General features: G+C 41.3%; 1 protein-coding gene across 11 annotated transcripts in view; it reads left to right on the top strand.

Annotated features, from left to right (window-relative positions):
* Positions 1-21,463, top strand: part of PHLDB2 (pleckstrin homology like domain family B member 2) — a 237,724-nt gene that overhangs the window by 105,301 nt on the left and 110,960 nt on the right. For 6 of the 11 annotated variants that reach the window (XM_074404396.1, XM_074404392.1, XM_010346008.3 and 3 more), the window contains exon 2: positions 7,101-7,215. In XM_074404396.1, the coding sequence (XP_074260497.1) occupies positions 7,149-7,215 (67 nt within the window). In that variant the 5' untranslated portion in view covers positions 7,101-7,148. Of the gene's footprint in view, positions 1-7,100; positions 7,216-20,529; positions 20,951-21,169; positions 21,252-21,463 lie in introns of those variants that run through there. The other 5 variants (XM_074404399.1, XM_074404397.1, XM_003935478.4 and 2 more) reach the window with 3 other exon arrangements.

Below are 21,463 nucleotides of genomic sequence, written 5' to 3'. Positions count from 1 at the left end.
GATCTAAGACTAGATAGACTGCTAAATCTAATTTAGGAGACCATTTTGGAAGTAAGATAATTTTTTTTTTCTTGTGAACATTCTGTCTAGGAAGAATTCAGAATGAATATTCATCATTTAACATATTCCTATTTTGTAGTGTGCTTCAAAACTTTTTGAGTAAAAATGAGATAAAAGTAGAACATCACTTCCAGATTTCTCTACATACTCAAGCAATTATTCATTTTATATGTCTGGCAGGATGGATTTTGATTGTGGTCACTCTGTTTGTCTGTTCCATTACCCCTCGTTCTGAGGATAAATTAGCCTGTGAGAGGCCACCCACACTGAGCTCTTCCAGACTGAAAAAAAAAAAGAAGAAAACAGCTAAAGAGTCAGAAAAACTAGATATAACACACGTCCTTAGATTGGATCCTCTAAAGAATATTACTGGGATAATTAACTAGCTAGAATGGAGTTTGTGAATTTTATGGTAGAGTCAGCGACAATTTCCTGATTTTGATTCTTGTGTATTGGTTATCTGAAATATGCCCTTCTTTGAAGGGTTACACATTATTCAAGAGTGATGGCTCTTTGTTCACAATTTACTCTCAAGTAGTTCCAGAAAAAAAAAATGTTATTTGTGCTATTTTTACAGCTTTTCTGACATTTGAAGTTATTTTAAAATTAACATTATCTTTAGCATTTTTAAAAGATTAAGTTTATTTTGTGGTCTGTGAGCTTATCATTGATTTTCTCAGGTTCTCTGCATAAACTATATCATCTGTAAATAGTTTTATTTCTTCTTTTCCCTTCTCTATGAATTGATTTTTTTTCTTTTTTAATTGTGTTGGTTAAAAACAACATTCAATAGATGCAGAGAGCAAACATCCTTACCTTTTTCTAATCTTAGTGGAAATAACTCTAGCATTTTCTGACTAAGCATAACAGTGGTTTTAGGATCAAGGTATAGGAATATATGCATCATCATTTCTTGGCCCTATGGCTAAGATCAAGCATAGAAAATATACATCCATTTCTATTTTCTTCATGTTTTTATTGGGAATAGGAATTGAATTTTGTTAAAAGCTTCTTTTGGTGGGGGGGTGGGGAGGCCAAGTGTGGTGGCTCATGCCTGTAATCCCAGCACTTTGGGAGGCTGAGGCAGGAGAATCGCTTGAGACTAGGACTGTAAGACCAACCTGGGCAACATTTTTCTAAAAAATAAAAATATTAGCAAATAGAGTGATACACGCCTGTAGTCCTAGCTGCTTAGAAGGCTGAGGCAGAAGAATCACTTGAGCCCAGGAGGTTGAGGCTGTGATGTGGTGACGGCACCACTCCAGCCTGGGCGGCAGTGAGACCCTGTCTCCAAAAAAAATTTGTTTAATAAAATAAAATTTAAAGAATTTTAAAAAGCTTTTCCCCTAACTGGGGATAATATATGATTATTCTTCTTACATCTACTAATATGGTATTTATATCAATAGATTTCCTCATATTGAATCATCCTTGCATTGCAGAAACAAATCCTACTTGGTCATGGTATATTTTCTTAATGCGGTATTAGATTCTGTTTTCTAATATTTAGCATTTTTCCATTGATATTCTAATATTTACTCTAGCAATTTTCCATTGGATAATTGCTTATAATCTTATTTACACATTAGAATCATGTTCCACCATACCACTTTTAGGAGAACAGTTCCCCTGAAAGGGAGCTTGGTAATAACAGAAGGGATAAGGAGACAATCTAATGCAGAAATGGAGAGAGCTGACTTAGGGCCACACAGATTAAGAGGAGGTTGCTGACCCTCACTTACAGACTAGGTGACTTTAGAGAAGTTATTCCTCTTCTTCTGCCTTCAATTTTCTTGCCTATCAGTTAGAAGAACCTACCTCAAAAGATTGTGTGAGAACAAAATGGCGAGATGTCTGTACAGACTTTAGTACGATGTCTAACACAATGTAAGCTCACGTAAACATTGGAATACTGCACTTTATTAGAAAGCACTATTTTTCTTCTACTGCTTTTCACATTATAATAATGTGGCATTAAGACATATGTGGACAGGTGTCATAGTTTCATCAGAAGGCACTTAGTCTCCAATACTATTTTGTTGTAATTACCAGGCCGCAGAGGAGTTTAGGCAGCTGATCTGGCGAGCTAGGTTTGTCTTTTGTCTCTTCCTTTACAGTTACTCCGCTCCAGACTAGAGGTCTGAATTTATAATTTTATTTAATTGTTTTATTTATTTATTTTTGAGATGGAGTCGCACTCTTTCGTCCAGGCTGGAGTGCAATGGTGTGATCTTGGCTCATTGTAACCTCTGCCTCCCAGGTTAAAGTGATTCTCCTGCTTCAGCCTCCCGAGTAGCTAGGACTACAGGTGCCCACCACGATGCCCGGCTAATTTTCATATTTTCAGTAGAGATGGGGCTTTGCCAAGTTGGCCAGGCTGGTCTCAAACTCCTGACCTCAGGTGATCCACATGCCTCAGTCTTCCGAAGTGCTGGGATTACAGGTATGAGTCACTGCACCCAGCAGAGGTTTGAATTGCAACAGTGAGCTTTTCATGGTTATCAAGTAGGAGTAGGAGCGGGGAACTGCAAAGGAATGAAAAAGGAAGAAAAAACTTCTTGAAGCCCTCCTGCATGCCAGGAACTAATTTAGGTATATCTGCAGTTATTACATGAGGAAAGCTGGAAGGTTGCATCAGGATTGTAGAACTCAAGAACCACCTTGACAGTGAATGAGTATGGGCATTGTCTCTCTAACAGTTGAGATCAACGCTTGTTCTCTTCTTCTCATTCATAACCCCTTCAAATAGAATAGAGAGATACATTTTCTTTGGGTTGGGCTCTTAGTTCCTCTAGCTCTAAGCGCTCTGAACATCAGGAAATCACTCTGCACAGGGTGTCAGCTGGGCTTCTAGTACTCCAGCGTGTGGAGGAGTTAAGGAGAGTGATCATTTATCAATACATTTATTCCGCAACATTTTTGTTATGAATGTGTTTATTCTGCAACTCTTCATTAAGACTGTAGAGGTGGAAATGCTATCTACCACTCTAAGGCCGACAGACCTAGAACAGTGTAGGAATGCCCTGGAAAAAGAAGCTGGCCTAAAAATGTTGGCATTTCTGTGGAACCTAGAAAGCTGGAGTTAGAGAGCAAAGCTTGAGGGAGACAGCACAGTACATGTATTAAGGAGCAGACTCAGACAGACGTAGGTCTGCATTTTGTCTTCCTATCTTTCTCACTGCTGACTTTTGACAAGCTCTTTGTTTTTCTGAGCTTTAATTGTATTGTCTGTAAATTGAGGGAAAGGTATCGAATATAAATGGGGTTATGGTAAAGGTTAAAGGAGATAATGCAGGTAAAACACTTAGCACAGGGCCTGGCTTATAAGTCCTCAAATATAATGGCCATTATTATTATCTGGTCTTTAGCAGTGTTCCCTTCTTGCCTCCGTAAACAATCTTTTCCTTAGACATTAAGCTTCTGCGTTTTTTTAAGAGACTTTTTTTTTTTTTTTTTTTAGTTCACAGCAAAATTTTTTAGTTTAAGACTATATTTTTATTTAAAGACTACTTTTTGGTTCACAGTAAAATTGAGAGGAAGGTACAGAGATTTCTCATAGACTCCCATCCTCACACAAACATGGCCTCTCCCTTTATTAACATCCCCACTAGGGTGGTATGTGTGTTACAACTGGTGAACTGATGAACCTACATTGATGCGTTGCCATCACGCAAAGACCGTAATTTACATTAGGGTTCACTCTTGGTATTGTACGTTCTATGGGTTTAGACACATATATAATAATATGTATCCACTATTACAGTATCTTAGAGTATTTTCACTGCCCTAAAAATCTTCTGTGAAGCTTTAAAAAAAATAGCTTGTATTGAGATGTAATTCATATACTATATAATTCACCTATTTAAAGTTTACAATTCAATGGTTATTGATACATTCAAAGACTCATTGATAATCTAACTTTAGAATATTTTTCTCACTCTCAAAAGAAAATCCAGAGCCATTAGCGGTCACTCCCTATTCGTCTTTCATCTCTTCCCCACATTCACTTCTGAGTAACCACAAATCTATTTTCTGTCTCTGTAGATTTGCCTATTCTGGATAGTTTATATAAAAGTAATCATGTAATATGTGATTTTTTTGTGACTAGCTTCTTTCATGTAGCATGTTTTCAAAGTTCATTCATGTTGAAGCATTGTCTCAGTACTTCATTCCTTTGTGTTGCTGAATAATATTCCGTTGTATAGATACATCACACTTTATCCATATTCACCTTTTGAAAGATATCTGAGTTGTTTCCATTTTTCTGCTATTACAAATAATGACACCATGAACATTTACAAACAAGTTTTTGTGAGAATGTATGTTTTCAATTCTTTGGGGTATATATGTAGCAGTGGAATTTCTGGGTTATATGGCAGCCCTGTTAACCTTTAGAGGAACTGGCAAATTGTGATCCAAAGAGGCATTATATATTTCCACAAACACCCTATGAGTGTTCCAATTTCTCCATTCTCCTCAATACTTGTTACAATCTGTCATTTTTGTCATGCTAGTGGGTATGAAATGGTGTCATATTATGGTATTGATGTGCCTTTCCCAAATGGTTGAAGATGTTCAGTATTTATTAGCCACTTGTATATCTTCTTTGGAGCAGTATTTACTCAAGGCCTTTGAGTATTTTGATTTCTTTTTTATTAGACAGTGTCTTGCTCTGTTACCCAGGCTGGACTGTAGTAGCATGATGATGGCTCACTGAAGCTCCTAACTCCAGGGCTCAAGCCATCCTCCTGTCTCAGCCTCCAACTAGCTGGAAACACAGATACATGGCACCATGCCTGGCTGATTTTTTAAAATTTTTGGTGGAGTCAGGATCTCTCGCTGCTTCCCAGGCTGGTCTCAAAATTCTGGGCTCAAGAGATTCTCCTCCTTTGGCCTCCCAAAGTGCTGGGATTATAGGAGTGAGCTACTACGCTTTGCCAAGTATTTTGAATTTTAAGAGTTTCACACATACTCTAGCTGAGAGTCCCTTACTAGATATATAATTTGCAAACATTTTCCCCTGCTTTATAGGCTGCCATTTCACCTTTTTGATGTTATTGCTTATAGCACAAAAGTTTTTAAAGCTTCTTTTAAATATAACTTATAGAAGTTTATATTTCAGCAGTTATTTCCTACAATAATATTCACTCTGGTAGACTTTTAATGGAAGACTCTGCCTTGTTCTTCATGGGCAAAAATGAGGCCCTCAGTATGTAAAAATCCTCTAATTTTAACCTTCCCATCAATAGCTGTTGACCTATATTGACATCTACTCTTACCTGCTTTCACTACCCATTCTTTTGAGATAAAGAGAGGTTATTCCAGTCAAGACCAACACTCCAGCTGGGTTCTTGACCTCACCCTCTCTCTCTTCTCTCAGGACATTGCTCTGTCACTTAATCTGTTTCTTAGATCTTTAACATCTCTCTCAGCCTAGGAGATAACATCTCTCTCAGCCTAGGAGATAGTTCGCCTTGCTCCCTCCCATTTTGAGGAAAAACAAAACTTGCCATGATTTGCATCTTCTGAATATATATCTCTAGTCTTGCTCTCTACCCTGCACTTCACTTAGATGCCCTACAGATATATTTCACTTCAACATGTCCAGAATTAAATTCTTCTCCTCGCCCACATCTGCTCCACTTCCAGTATTGCCATTTGTAGATAATGGCACCCTATCATCCGTCACTTTCCCACATCAAATCCTCTCTCCCTTGTACACACCTTTCAGAATCAATAAATCATGTTGGCCTGATGAATTTTACCTCCCATATATATCATAGAGTCTGCATCTCACTGTCTTATACAAATGCCTTTAGTTTAGTTTCTTAGCATCTCTTCCCTGAATTATTGGATTGACTTCTAACTTGTCTTTCTGCCTCCAGTTCTGCCACCATTAAAGTTCATTCTCTTTAATACACCAAGAGCAATATAAACAAAACCTGGTATGTTTTAGCATTTAAATAGGAGATATTGATTGTTACTTTATTAGAAAATGTACATCACTGGTTATGTGACTTTTGATAACTCCCTTATTCTTCGTCACTCTCTGGCTCCTCATTTGTTAAATAAAAAATGACAGCACTTAGTCTCAGAGACGTAGTGAGAATCAAGCAGGACAATATTTGGCATACTAGGTTTGTAACAAATGGGAGCCCTCACTTACATGATAATGGAATGAGGTCATCTCCTGGGGCTCCCCTGTGTCTACAGAGAATATTAGATATGACAGCTGCAGAAAGCCAAACTTAAAGTCAGGAACTCTTTGGGAAGCTCTTGAGAACAAGGACACTAGTTTCTTTCCATATAACATGGGATTTCTAAAAATTAGAAGAAATAATAAAGACAAAATACCTAACAGGGTGGCTGGTAAATAATAAGCATGGGATGAAAAATAGAAAATAAGCAGCAACATGCCCAAGAAGAAATAACTATGCTAAGAAACTGGTTCCTCCTTTGGTCTAAGCACTGTCTATTACTTGTTTGCCAGAATCTGTTTATTCTAGATAAAAGTGTGCTTTTGTTATTAATGGTGCTGGTAGTGGTGAAGTTTTGTTGTTTTAAAGGGTAGATAGCAGTGGAATAACAGGGTGATCCAAGACATCCGGTTTTCTTTTTTTTGAAACAGTCTCTCGTTCTGTTGCTAGGCTGGAGTGCAGTGGTGCAATCTTGGCTCACTGCACCTCTGCCTCCCAGGTACAAGTGATTCTCCTGCCTCAGCCTCCTGCATAGCTGGGACTACAGGTGCATGCCACCACACTCAGCTAATTTTTGTATTTTTAGTAGAAACAGGGTTTCACTGTGTTGGCCAGGATGGTCTCAATCTCCTGACCTTGTGATCTGCACGCCTCAGTCTCCCAAAGTGCTGGGATTACAGGCGTGAGCCACCACGTGGGCTGGACGTCTGTTTTTCAACTTCCGAAGCAGTTTCCCCAGATGTTAAACATCTGTGTTCAACACAGAGGTTATGTTGACCTTGAGTTTTCAGAGGTCAGTTCAGATTTCCAATCATGATACCTCTCTTTTCTTGCTGTGTGCAGGCTGGCACTGATCCCAGTTTCTCCTTTGAGATTCAGCAGAAGATCTTGATGGAGCAGCATGATGCCCAGAGAGACGTGCCCAAGGAAGATGGAGCTGGTGATTTGCAACATTTTGGTGAGAACTTTATTGTCAGAGGTTTTCAGTACATATTTACAAGTTCTTACTCCATCATACTTATTGAGAATGAGGTGTCATTTTCAAGTATAAGCCCAGGAATCCAGCAATCACTGGGGAAGAGAGCCTGAGGCTGGCAGTCCTTGGCCAGAACTTTGGTCACCTGCTTGTTCACAGGTCACTGATTCTTACCTCACTGAAGACATATGCTGAGGTTTTATTTAGTCCAGATGTTGAATGATGGGAAGACCCAAGCAGCTGGTGTGGAGGTCTTTCTCAGTGACTCATCAGTCATTCAGAAATCAAAGCCTACACAAGAAAGGGTGGGATGGTATGCATAAAGACATCAAGCCGTTAGGCTCTAGCAGAGTAGCTGATATTGACGTCTCTGAGGAAGGAGGCGGCTCCACCATCACTACTCCCAATTCACAGGGTTTGTGGTGCTGGTTGAAATCTTTGCAAAGGGTTCCCCTGGCACTCAAACAGAATAAATAGGTTTATAAAGTGTACATATTCTTCATTACTTTTTATTATGTCTCAGGTGATCAAGTAACCAGAGGAATGAGGGATAAGCCTGGGTACCTAGTTTAAGCCAATCTCATAAGTATTTCCTTCTGAACAGCTCAACAGCTCTGGACTGCAGGGTCCCCTTGTATTAAGGGAGGGCAATTCCAAACCAGATTTAATTTTTCATTTACTCATTATTCTAAGTTCTAGACACAGAGTTAAAATAGAAAAACCTGTTAGGGCTCTCCAGAGAAACAGAACCAATAGAACACACACATACAAACGCACGCACGTGCACACACACGCACACACACACACACACACACACACACACAGAGAGATTTTAGGGAATTGTCTTACTCAGTTGCTCTAATGTGGGGGCTGGCTGGCAATTCTACCATCTGTAGGGAGTATATATCTTGAGCAGACATGGAAAATAAAACTGAAACATTGCAATATGATGATGTGAAATATTTTGACATCTAACTAAAACCAGTCATGGAGTTGGAGAACGTTTTCTGGAGAGGGTGATTTCTGAAGCGATTATTGCTAGGTGAACTGTGGTTATGAGGAAAGAGATAAATGAATGTGACACATGTGAATACCTGTAAGCAGTTTGCTGTGACTGGAATGCTCCCTCCTTGCAGGAAGAGGAAGAAGGAAATGGCAAACTGTTAGGTGGAAAAATAACCTGCAGAAACCAGATGACTCTTTTTTATTTGATTTTGTGCTAATCTGAGGATTCCAGATTTATTTTATCCTAAAGGCTTTAAGAAGTTACTTGAAGAATCCTAAGCACTGGAGTGATGAGATTAGAGTCTCAGCATTCAAGAGAGTTTGTGTCATTATTTAACAAATATTTAATAGTGTCCTGTCATATATGAAGTTCTGTGAGAGGCACTGGAGATATGACAATGAACAAGATAGAAAGATCTCGGTCCTCATACAGCTTAGAATTGTGTGCGGCAGTTTGGTGGAAAAAAGACTAATAAAAGAATTTAAATTTTAAGTACTGTTATTGAGGCTTGATTTAGGAGATTATTACAATTCCAATATCCCTCCTGTCCCATCTCACCTGGCCATTATGTCCTGCCGTAAGTGGGAGCTTTAAATACTGAGTATTACTCAGCGACTGCCCTGTACCCCATTCTCTTCTCATGGCCAAATGCAGTCTTGGATTTGATACTTCCAGACCCTCTTTCCAAAATGTGGATCCTAGCTTTTTCTTTAGGCTCTGCATCTTCGGTTTCCCTGGCAGAGCCTTACTTACTGCACACCCAGTGTCCCTTCAACCCTGGGCCTGATGAGGTTCCATCTCCCCTTGACTTGTTCCTGGCCCTCTCTGAAAGTGGGAAAATACCAGGTAATAAATGATTGCAAGGGGATGAAGAATTCTACTGACAGATGTTTTAGAGGTAGAAGTTATATGATTTGGCGATGGATTGGTAATGGGGGTTGAGGAAGAATTGAGGGACTGAAGAAGTTTTCTATATAGGGGAGCTGGATGACTGGATCTAGGAGGGTGTCCTTTACTTAATTGTAGACTACAATTAAGAAGGGGGGCTCAAGCCGGGCGCGGTGGCTCAAGCCTGTAATCCCAGCACTTTGGGAGGCCGAGGCGGGTGGATCACGAGGTCAAGAGATCGAGACCATCCTGGTCAACATGGTGAAACCCCGTCTCTACTAAAAATACAAAAATTAGCTGGGCATGGTGGCGTGTGCCTGTAATCCCAGCTACTCAGGAGGCTGAGGCAGGAGAATTGCCTGAACCCAGGAGGCGGAGGTTGCAGTGAGCCAAGATCGCACCATTGCACTCCAGCCTGGGTAACAAGAGTGAAACTCCTCCTCAAAAAAAAAAAATCAAAAAAAACAAGGGACTGATATTTATAGTAGGATCAAAGCATTCAACAAAGTAATTGAGAATCTATCATGAAATGCTAACAGCCCAAGAGAGATAAAAACTTTCTTTTGAGAACTAATTACCAGTGAATTATTCATCAAGGGTAATGTTGCCCCTTGCCACTAGGGATCCTTCAAATTGCCTGGGTAAGGCATTTTCCACCTGGATAGTCACTTTGATAACTTCTGCAGGACAAAAGTAGCTTTTCCAACAGGAAAACAATGAACCACATCACAGCTTGTCTTGATTACATTGCTCATCAATGCTCAGCAGACTAGAGGAGCAAAAAACTAAGTGCTTTGGTGCTCTTATCCCGCAACCAACACTCCAATTGTTGAGAGGTCTCAGACCTTATCTGGGATTTTTGTAGAAAAAAAAACAGAGGAAGAGCCCCAGAAAGCTCTGCCAACAGGCTTGGGATGTGGGGAGAAAAATATACCCCTTAGACATATTTATATTTGTTTAATGACTACTAAACTTATTTCAACACAGTCATGCACTACATAATGTTTCAATCAGTGATGGACCACATGTACAACAGTGGCCCTGTAAGATCATAACGGAGCTGAAAAATGTCTTATGATCTGGTGACATCAGTACAGCAGCACAACACCTTACCTTTTCTGTGTTGAGAAGTTTAGATACGCAAATATTTATCATTATGTTACAGATGCTTACAGTCCTCAGTACAGTAACATGCTATTTAGGCTTGTAGTCCAGGAATAGGCTATGCCATTCCTATGGCTATGCCATGTAGCCTGGGTGTAGAGTAGACTATGCCACCTAGGTTTGTGTAAGTGGACTCTATGATGTTTGCACAATGACAAAATTACGTAACAACGCGTTTCCCAGAACACAGCCCTAGCCTCAAGCAATACACGACTGTGTATAAAATTTTCCTCTTGTGAGCTGATGGGTTGCTAAGCCCTTTATAAAGCTAACTAATATTAACATTAAGATACAGTGAATCCATATGCCCATGTTAAAATTCTGGAGTTTTTTTTTTTTTTTTTTTTTTTTTTTTTTTAGATAGGGTCTCACTCTTTTGCCTAGGCTGGAATGCAGTGATGCAGTCATAGCTCACTGCAGCCTTGAATTCCTGGGCTCAAGTGATCCTCCTGCCTCAGTCTCCAGAGTAGGTAGGACTACAGGCCAATGACACCATACCTGGCTAACTGAAAAAATATTTTTTAGAGAAGGGGTTTTGCTATATTGCCTATTCTGGTCTCAAACTCCTGGGCTCAAATGATCCTTTCATCTTGACCTCCCCAAGTGCTGGGATTCCAGGCATGAGCCACTGTGCAAGGCCAAAGTTCTGAAAATTTTTCTTATGTCAATCTTTTAAACATAATACTAATACGTTAGGAATTAACCCCCGCTCTGGAAATCATCAAAAAGAGAATGGCCTTTTAAATAGAGCTTCTTTTGTTTTCCATTTGAACAGCAAAATGAATGAATTTTGATTATCTTCTTTAGAAATATTCGTAACTCAGAAATTCTTGGTTCTTATTATACAAAATAGACACACATGTATTATATTGCAGAGCAAGGCCGGGCTCGGTGGCTCAAGCCTGTAATCCCAGCACTTTGGGAGGCCGAGGCGGGTGGATCACGAGGTCGAGAGATCGAGAACATCCCGGTCAACATGGTGAAACCCCATCTCTACTAAAAATACAAAAAATTAGCTGGGCTTGGTGGCGCGTGACTGTAATCCCAGCTACTCAGGAGGCGGAGGCAGGAGAATTGCCTGAACCCAGGAGGCGGAGGTTGCTGTGAGCCGAGATCGTGCCATTGCACTCCAGCCTGGGTAACAAGAGTGAAACTCTGTCTCAAAAAAAAAAAAAAAAAAAAATTATATTGCAGAGCAATTCACAATTGCAAAGACTGGAAACCAACCTAAGTGCCTATCAACTAATGAGTGGATAAAGAAAATATGGTATATATACACCATGGAATACTATTCAGCCATTAAAAGGCATGAAATAATGTCTTTTGCAGCAACTTAGGGGGAGCTGGAGGCCACTATTCTAAGTGAAATAACCGGAGTGGAAAACCAAAAACCGTATGTTCTCACTTACAAGTGGGAGCTAAGCTATGGGTACACAGAGGCATACAGAGTGACATAATACACTTTAGAGACTGGAAGGGAGAAGGTGGGAGTGAGGCTAGAGATTTTAAAAAGTACACATTAGGTAAAATGTACACCGCTCAGATGATGGGTGCATATCAGAATTCATCACTATACAATTAATTCATGTAAAAAAAAACTACTTGTACCTAAAAAGTTATTAAAATTTTTAAAACTTTAAAAATAAATTCTTGGTTGAGGGTAGTCATAAATTCAAATGAGACTAAAATAACCTTACTAAGATGAAGCAGGAGGGTCACTTGAGCCCAAGAGCTTAAGACCAGCCTGGGCAATGTAGCCAAATCCCATTTCTACAAGAAATTGTAAACTCTGGGTGTGGTGGCATGGACTTGCCGTCCTAGTTACTTGGGAAGCTGAGGCATGAGGATGGCTTGAGGCCAGGTTTCAAATTACAATGATCTATGGTTACATCACCGTACTCCAGCCTGGACAACAGTACAGATCTCATCTTTAAATACATAAAGAAAGAAACTATACTAGTCATAACATCACCATCTGTATCTCAGAAATAAATGCTGCCAACAACCGTTTAGAATTCATTGAGCACTAACACTAACTAACTCTCCAGTCAGAGTTGAGTGCTGTATCATCATGTTTTTACTAGTGTTCTTTGCAATTCTCCTGAGAGAAACAATGAAATTGTCCCCATCAAGTGGAACATTAAAAATGGTCTGGTAACTAGCTCTGAGCCCCTGCAGACACAGCCAGTTAATCAGAATATTGTCACTGAATTTCTAGTCCATCAGTGATCCAACAGCCGAAAAGGGCCTGTTCATGTATATTTCTGTGAGCATTTTAGGATCTATGACTACAGATTTAGCGTAACTCTGAAAAAGAAAAAGCATAGTCAGGAGTGGAGGGAGAGATTTAATATCTTAACTGCGGCCCTAATAAGTACTCAGTTGAGCAGCCCTGACTTGGGACTGACACCTTTTTTAATACAGGAAGTAGAGGAGGGCTTTATTGGAGTTAAATGTCGTGGCTGGAGCTCATATTTCTTTTTTACCCTATCCCTATACAATCATGTTACTCCACTTCCTGCACAGCCGCTGGCTCTTCCTGTATTTGTCCGGCAACAAGGAGCCAGTGGAGTTTGGAGCAAGGAAATGACATAATTAAAATGGTATTCGATGTGAGGCCTGAAAGTCAAAGCCTCATCTTTCCCCTTTCTTCAGATCTGGCCCCAGCGCCCTGGGTCTTATCTCCTACTCCTCCCTCCGCAGCCCAGGCGGCTGTAATACTCGCTCCTTCCCAAACCTTCCTTGGCTTTACCGTCCTCCTGCATTGCTCATGCTCTTTCCTTTGCCTAGAAGGCTCCCCAGCCTATTTTTTTTCAATATGAAACTCACATGTACTGTCTTCCCCGGTGGACTCGTTGAGCACAGATACCCCTTCACCTGAACCCTTCTGTATCATTGTTTTTTTAAGTATATATTACATTATTACATTAGAGTTTTATACTAGGCAATATAGAACAGAGTAAATGCTTAGTAAATTTGCCTTTGTTTTAACATTCCTCATGTTCTGAAGCCTGGCCCCTGCTCTGAGTTGTCAGAATTCTCTCTTGTGCTGAAGTCTGTGTATATCTGACACATCAATTTGGACATCTATCCCTGCCCAAGATGGCATTCTCTCTCTCTCTCTCTCTCTCTCTCTCTCTCTCTCTCTCTCTGTCTCTCCATATATATATATAATGTTAAATGTAAAGATTATAATTATAATAATCTTTATATATAATTATCATTATACATAATATAATTATCTTTATGTATAATATTAAGGACAAATTTGAAATCAAGGTATGAGATAACTGGAGGGATGATGAAAGTCAGATCAAAGGATAAACAAAACCAATAGAAGAGAAGCTGAGTTCTCTTCAATATCCAGGAGTACTGCTGATAAGGTATTTTTTTTTCCATGATAAGCAGATAAGATACAGAGAAACTCATTGTTTTAAGCTCACTATGCAGGCAAAGTAGAACAATTCAGGGTCTTCAAGTGATAAGAAAAGTGAGCCAGATGAACACACAGTGGGGATAGGGTAATCTGAAAGAAAGACACACAAAGACACACATACGATGCATCCTTTTCCTGCCTGATTACAATACAAACTCACAGAAAAGTCTGCGGGGGGAGAAGCACAGAAAGAGAACATTTGATGCAGAAATTAATCAGATGTTCCAAACAGCTTTAGATTTTTCTCATAATTAGACAACCTACCTTGTCATTGTTTAAAGATAAAGCAGCACATAGGGATAATCATTAAACTTACTGAGGAGAGAAAAATGAGGCATTTGCCATGTTATGCCCCTAGGAGGTTAAAATGATTTCCACTTTAGTTTTGTTTAATTTTCTGGTGTTAACTTGAATAATGTATTATTCATACTTTATATATTTAAATATATATTAGAGAATGTATAGTAAAAACTAAATATTCAATAAGGTTATTGGAATAAAAATACATCAACAACATTTTAAAAGGGAGAGGAAAGCAAAGCCTTTAGTACCATTATACAAAAATTTAATGGTAAGCTTGATGCTGGCCGCGAGGATACAAAGAGAAACACCGGATTACATAGTTCTTCTCAACAACAGTTGCAAATCCAAAGTGAAAATAGTTGAAGATGGCCTTTCTAAGAAATGAAAGTACATTCTTTTTTTTTTTTTTTAGAGAAAAAATTTATTCAAGTACTAAATTCTAAAGAGTATGTAATGTGGTACTGAACTTATAAAGAACAATCAGTGTGCAATCCAATGGTCAACATCATCAATATTTGAAGGGCAAATGTGGTTGGAAACTACTCTGCTAAGCCTTTTCTTTGTGCTATCTATCCCGTACGAGGAATGGTACCTACATTAACACACTTGTTCATAAAATATGAGTTTTTTACTTTTCAGAATAGAAGTTTGTTTCTCAGTGAAGGTAAATAATGCACTCAAATTATTTGGCTAGTGTATTAGTCTGTTCTCACACTGCTATAAATAAATACCTGCGACTGGGTAATTTACAAAGGAAAAAAATTTAATTGACTCACAGTTCCACATTGCTGGGGAGGCCTCAGGAAACAAAATCGTGGCAAAAGGTAAAGGAGAGGCGGACACCTTTGCAAGGCAGCAGGACGGAAGGAAAGCAAGCAGGGGAAATGCTAGATGCTTATAAAACCATCAAATCTCGTGAGAACTTACTGTCCCGAGAACACCCAGAAGGAAACTGCCCCCAATATCCAATGACCTCCACCTGGTCCCACCCTGCTTGTAAAACCATCAGATCTCGTGAGAACTCACTACCCCGAGAACACCATGAAGGAAACTGCCCCCAAAATCCAATGACCTCCACCTGGTCCCACCCTTAACACTTGGGTATTATGAGAATTACAATCCCAGGTGAGATCTGGGTCAGGACACAGAGCCAAACTATATCAACTAATAAAGGGGCTCAGTCAGGGCTTAAAACCCAGTTCTGCCTGACTTCACAGTCAATGATTTTTCCACTGCATTCTGCAAGTAGAAACTTCATGATTCATTAAAGCATCATAATATTAAAGAGAACTTCAATACAAACAATTGTTCCACGAGTTAAACTGAAATGAGTTAATAGCTATAAAGATTTGTGAGGCTATCATGGCAGAGAAAGGAACAAACATCCAGATTCAGGACATAAAAAGTTAATCAAATCCAACCAATCTTTTCCAATAAAAGGGAACAATAGCAAAAATAATTCCAAATGGAATAACATAAATAATTCATGATATCACTGCATGTGTTTCAAGGTGAGCAGGTATGTACAAACCTACTCCCAAAGATCACAGAAGCCAAAAGGCCAAAGAAAGAGGCTCACAAATCTAGTTTCTCAGAAGGAAACATTCAATGGAGACTTATGAACAGAAGCCATGTCCCCGGTGGCTGCAAGAAAAGATTGTGCATCTCCATGCTGTCACCCTCAGAGTGAAGACACATAAACTGAAGGAAAAGAACGTGTAGGAGAATTGAAGTTGATCCCTCAGGTAGAGGCAAGAATGCTATGTGAATCTCCCTATGGGCAGGATTTATGCTCAAGGTTGTTTTGACCCAAGGGCAGGATTTAAGGTAACAGCAGATAAAAGTACAAATCTTTTTTTTTTTTTTTTTTGAGACGGAGTTTCGCTCTTGTTACCCAGGCTGGAGTGCAATGGCGCGATCTCGGCTCACCACAACCTCCGCCTCCTGGGTTCAGGCAATTCTCCTGCCTCAGCCTCCTGAGTAGCTGGGATTATAGGCACGCACCACCATGCCCAGCTAATTTTTTGTGTTTTTAGTAGAGATGGGGTTTCACCATGTTGACCAGGATGGTCTCGATCTCTCGACCTCGTGATCCACCCGCCTCGGCCTCCCAAAGTGCTGGGATTACAGGCTTGAGCCACCGCGCCCGGCCAAAAGCACAAATCTTAAAGTAATTCCCAGAATTCGGGTTAATCAGAAGTCAACATGTAATCGTCCATGAAATTAGAGTAAACAGAAAAAAGAAAAAACTCAGCATGGCAGATTAGCATCCAAGACAGAGTTGCTTTAGCCTCCATACCGAGCAACACTTTACAGTTCCCCACCTGAGAGGGTAACAGATATAGAAAAGTTATATCAGGGACTGTGACTGCTATAAATACCGGAGAGGCAAAAAAGAAAGGTCTGCTGTTTAGTTTACCACAATATCCCTAGTGATGAGGGAACGCAGAGAGGCAGGCAGGACTCCGGTCTGTGATTAAATAGAAAACTTTATTGTAAATAACCCAGGAAATAGAAAAAGTAGAAAGACTTATTTCTATTTTTTAAAAACATCACCATAACTAAACGAAAGTCTGGTAATAATAATAACGATAACAGTTGTACTTTTTTTTATTTTTCTTTTTATTCTATTTTTTAACAGTAGTACTGTTTTAACAGTAGTACTGTACTTTATTAAGTGCCTTAGATATATAAATATACATTTTTTTTTTTTGAAGCGCAGTTTCGCTCTAGTTGCCCAGGCTGGAGTGCAATGGTGCATTCTCGGCTCACCACATCCTCTGCTGCCTGGGTTCAAGCGATTCTCCTGTCTCAGCCTCCCAAATAGCTGGGACTACAGGTGTATGCCACCAAGCCCGGCTACTTCTGTATTTTTAGTAGACACGGGGTTACACCATGTTTGTCAGACTTGTCTTGAACTCCCCACCTCAGGTGATCCGCCCGCCTCTGCCTCCCAAAGTGCTGGGATTACAGGCATGAGCCACTACGCCCAGCCGGCCTTCTATATATTTTTAGATGTTGGGGTCTGCATTTATCCTTCTTTTCTTTTCTTTTCTTTTTTTTTTTTTTGAGACATGGTCTCTGACACCCAGACTGGAGTGCAGTGATCATGGCTCACTGCAGCCTCGAATTCTCAGGTGATTCTCCCACCTCAGCCTCTCGAGTAGCTGGGACTACAGACGGTGCACCACCACACCAGGCTAATATTTTTGCATTTTTAGTAGAGACAGGGTTTTGCCGTGTTTGCCAGGCTGGTTTGGAACTTCTGGTATCAAGCCATCCTGCCACCTTGGCCTCCCAAGGTGCTGGGATTACAAGTGTGAGCCACTGAGCCTGGACTGCATTGATCTAATTTAGCACTTGAACCTTCAGGGTGGTCTCGTCTAGCTTCAGGCTGCTATGGCATTACGAGAGCTATTGAAAACCACTCTAACTCATCAGGAATGGGAAGCTTTGCTGGGTTTAGTCACTTGAAAAATCACATTCAATGAATACTTTGAGTTCCTTCCATGTGTTAAGTCTTGGAGTATGATTCATACAAATATAAATAAAATGACCCCCTTTGTCTTCTAGGAGCTTGGCTATAGTAAGAGACAGAGATGCCAGCAGATAAAACCAGGCAGTGAAGGATTACTTTTTGTCTAGTAATTAGGAATTATTCATTATACAGAAATGTCGCTAGTAACATTCACACTTAGAAAAGAGGTAGAATGTAGCATTAAAGACAATGAACTCAAGAACAAGTGCTCAAATTCTGCCTCTACCAACTTATTACCTGACAATTGACATCTCTGTACTTCTTTCTTTTCACTTATAAAATGGGAGAGGTAACAGTATTTATCTCACAGGGCTGTTGCATCAACTAATACTGTCCTATATTTGGAAGAATGCCAGATATGTATATAATAGTAATTGTTGCTCTCAATAAAATGAGCTAATTTTTTCTCAGACATAAATATTAGCAATCTAATTATGGCCATTCTAAATGTGCTGTGTTAGTGCACATTCTCCTTAGACCTTCTAAAGGGAGAAAAGTTGTCTCTAAGATGTCAATATACTCAAGTGTATTTCTGGCATTGCTCTAGGCAAGGAAATGTTTGCAGCCACAGTGCTTTGGGCCAAAGCCATCGTTTATTCTTGAGTACCATCTACATGCCAGGCATCCTTCTAGGCACACTAGGGATACAGCACTGGAGAGAACAGGCAAAATTCTCTGCCTGCCTGCCTGGCACTTACATTCTAGTGAGGAGAGACAGACAATAAACAATTTTAAAAGTACATTTTTCAATATGATAGAATGTAGTGACTTTGTCAAAAAATAAATTTTAGTTGTATGGAAAACACATTTTATAAGTAGAGTGGTCAGAGCAGGCCTGAGCATCACGGTGGCATTGAGCAGTGTCTTGAAGGAAGTGAGTGAGTGAGCCATGCAGATACTTGGGAGGAGGGAATTCTAGGCAGAGAGGGCAATTAGGACAAAGGCCCTGAGATAGAACATATTTATCCAGGAATCTAGTCTAGGAATATCGAGGAGGCCACGGTGACAGGAGCTAAGTGAGTGATAAAAGGGAAGTAGGAGGTCAGGCACAGTGGCTCATACCTGTCACTCAGACACTTAGGGAGGCTGAGGTGGGCAGATGGCTTGAGCCCAGGAGTTCAAGAACAGTCTGGGCAATGTGGTGAAACCCTACCTCTGCAAAAAGAAAAAAAAAAAATCAAAATTAGCTGGGCATGGGTCTGCATCTATAGTCCCAGCTATTCAGAAGGCTGAAATGGGAGGATTGCTTGAGCCCAGGAGGTCAAGGCTGCAGTGAGCTGTGATTGTACCACTGCACCCCAGCCTGGGTGACAAAGCAAGAACCTGTCGCAAAAAAAAAAAAAAAAATTCCAAGGTGGAGGAAATACATGGGGATGATCCAAAAAAAAAAAAAAAAAAAAAAAAAGGAAGAAATGGATGTGGGTGAGAAAAGAAAATTGCTGGAGCACCTAACTGTTTAACTGTTGGACTAATCAGTGTAGACTTCTGTAGGGCAAACAGGACAGGGGAAAAAAATTCCTCTAAAAAACCAGGCATTCCTAACCTATGAAAAAAAGCTCATCATCACCGGTCATTTAGAGAAACGCAAGTCAAAACCATAATGAGATACCATCTCATGCCAGTTAGAATGGTGATCATCAAAAGTCAGGAAACAACAGATGCTGGAGAAATAGGAATGCTTTTACACTGTTGGTGGGAATGTAACCATTGTGGAAGACAGTGTGGCGATTCCTCAAGGATCTAGAACCAGAAACACCATTTGACCCAACAATCCCATTACTGGGAATATACCCAAAGGATTATAAATCATTCTACTATAAAGACACATGCACATGTATGTTTATTGCAGCACTATTTACAATAGCAAAGACTTGGAACCAACCCAAATGCCCATCAATGATGGACTGGGTAAAGAAAATGTGGCACATATACACCGTGGAATACTATGCAGCTGTAAAAAAGAATGAGTTCATGTCTTTTGCAGGGACATGGATGAAGCTGTAAACCATCATTCTCAGCAAACTAAACAGGAACAGAAAACCAAACACTGCATGTTCTCTCTCGTAAGTGGGAGCTGAACAATGAGAACACATGGACACAGGAAGGGGAACATCACACACAGGGGCCTGTCAGGGGACGGGGGACAAGGGGAGGGAATAGCATTAGGACAAATGCCTAATGCATGCGGGGCTTAAAACCTAGATGACAGGTTGATGGGCACAGCAAACCACCATGGCACATGTATACGTATGCAGCAAACCTGCATGTTCTGCACATGTATCCCAGAACTTAAAGTATAATTAAAAAACGGCATTCCATAGGCGAGACTCTCCCTCCCTAAAATTAGAAGTCAAACTTTTACTTGCACATATGAAAAGTGCATTAACTAAGCTATTTCTTCAGTGACTACTGAGTTCTGCTCATGATGCCAGGTACTTTGCATATATTATTCAGAAGCTCATTAGCTGCCATGAAGCATCAGTATCATTTATTGCTGCACTCTAGGTGAAGAAATTGTTGCTGGGAGCTACAACAACTTGCCCGAAGCCACAACGATTATAAGTAGTTTCCACTTCGTGGTGCTCTTCTTTGCTCGTGTGAGATCCTCAAGGGCCAATGTCCTTTAACTCTAGAGACTCACCCAGACCTTGGAAGAGGTTCACATTCCCGCGTGCCGAGATCGATTAATGAATGAGACCCTCGGTCTCATTCGTTGACTTTCAATAAAGCATTGGCTGATGGAGGTCTACATCAGCATTGTTTCCATTGGTTATAGCAACTCTGAAAAATATGTGGAAAAATATTAAAACTTTCAAGAGTATGATTGCAAGGAAATCAGAATAGACGAGTTTAAAACGCCTCTGATCCCAGTCCTTAGCTGAAGCCGTTCTCCAAGGGTTTTGTAAACCTGCTTTCTGACGCATCTGGTAAACTCGCCCGGGGCGAACTGTCAGAAGAAGGTGCGGTCACCTGGAGTTTCCCAGTAGATACTTTGCTGTCCGGGGAGGAAATCATCACCCGAGGACGTAAACCCTCCCGCCCTTCCTTCGGCTTATAAAAAAAGCCTGGCACTAAAGTCCCTACTGCGCTGCTGTGAACGCAGCTTTGAGAAGCAGGCGCCCAGCGATGGGGCAAACAGCCAGGCCCTTCCAGCAGCCGTGAAAGCTCCAACAGCAAACTGCCTGGGAGCGGGGTAGGTCACCAACTTCGTTGCTCTAACTCCCTGGGTGTCCGCCGCGGTGGTTACAAAGGGGTTCGGGGGTGCAGGACCCAGCCGCGCGGAGCCCACCACTGCAGCCCGAGGGGGGCCCGACGGTGTGGCGTGGCGCAAGAGGGCGCCTTCCTTCTCTCGCTGCCGACAGCGGGCCGCACCGATGGCCAGGTGAGGAGGCGGCGGCGGTCGCCCAGGAGGAGAGGGTGGCGCCCACTCCGTGTGCCAGGAGGGCGCCCCAAGGACGCTGCCTCCCCTGCGGCCGAGTTGGTTGCCGCCGGTTGCGCGGCGCAGGGTTGGGGGCGGAGAGGAGGCAGTAGCCTGCACGGGCCGAGGAGGGGCGCGCTGACTGCGCACCGCGAGCCTGGAGTGGCCCGCGGGCGCACGGAGGAGAAAGGGTGGGCGGGGGCAGGGCCAGGCGCTGGGGCGGCGGCGCCAGCGGAGCGCGGCGGCTTGGAGGAAAGATGAGACGGTGAGTGGGCTCCGGGGGCGCAGAGTTTCTTTGCTTCTTTACCCGCTGTAGGGACAAAAGCCCCGGCTGGGGTCGGCGGTGCCCAGGCTGCGGAGCTGTGTGGGGGCCTGAACCCCATTGTGCATGACTCTCGCGGGGCTGGTTGAGGGGATCCCGGGGAGGGAGTGTCTGGGTAGGGGAGATGCTTCCAGAGTGATTGTAGGAAACAGGCA

Source organism: Saimiri boliviensis, chromosome 8 (assembly GCF_048565385.1).
Source record: "Saimiri boliviensis isolate mSaiBol1 chromosome 8, mSaiBol1.pri, whole genome shotgun sequence".
In the NCBI taxonomy this organism is placed as follows: Eukaryota; Metazoa; Chordata; class Mammalia; order Primates; family Cebidae; genus Saimiri; species Saimiri boliviensis.
Note: the sequence above shows the minus strand (reverse complement) of the source record. Positions and strands in the feature narration are given on the sequence as shown.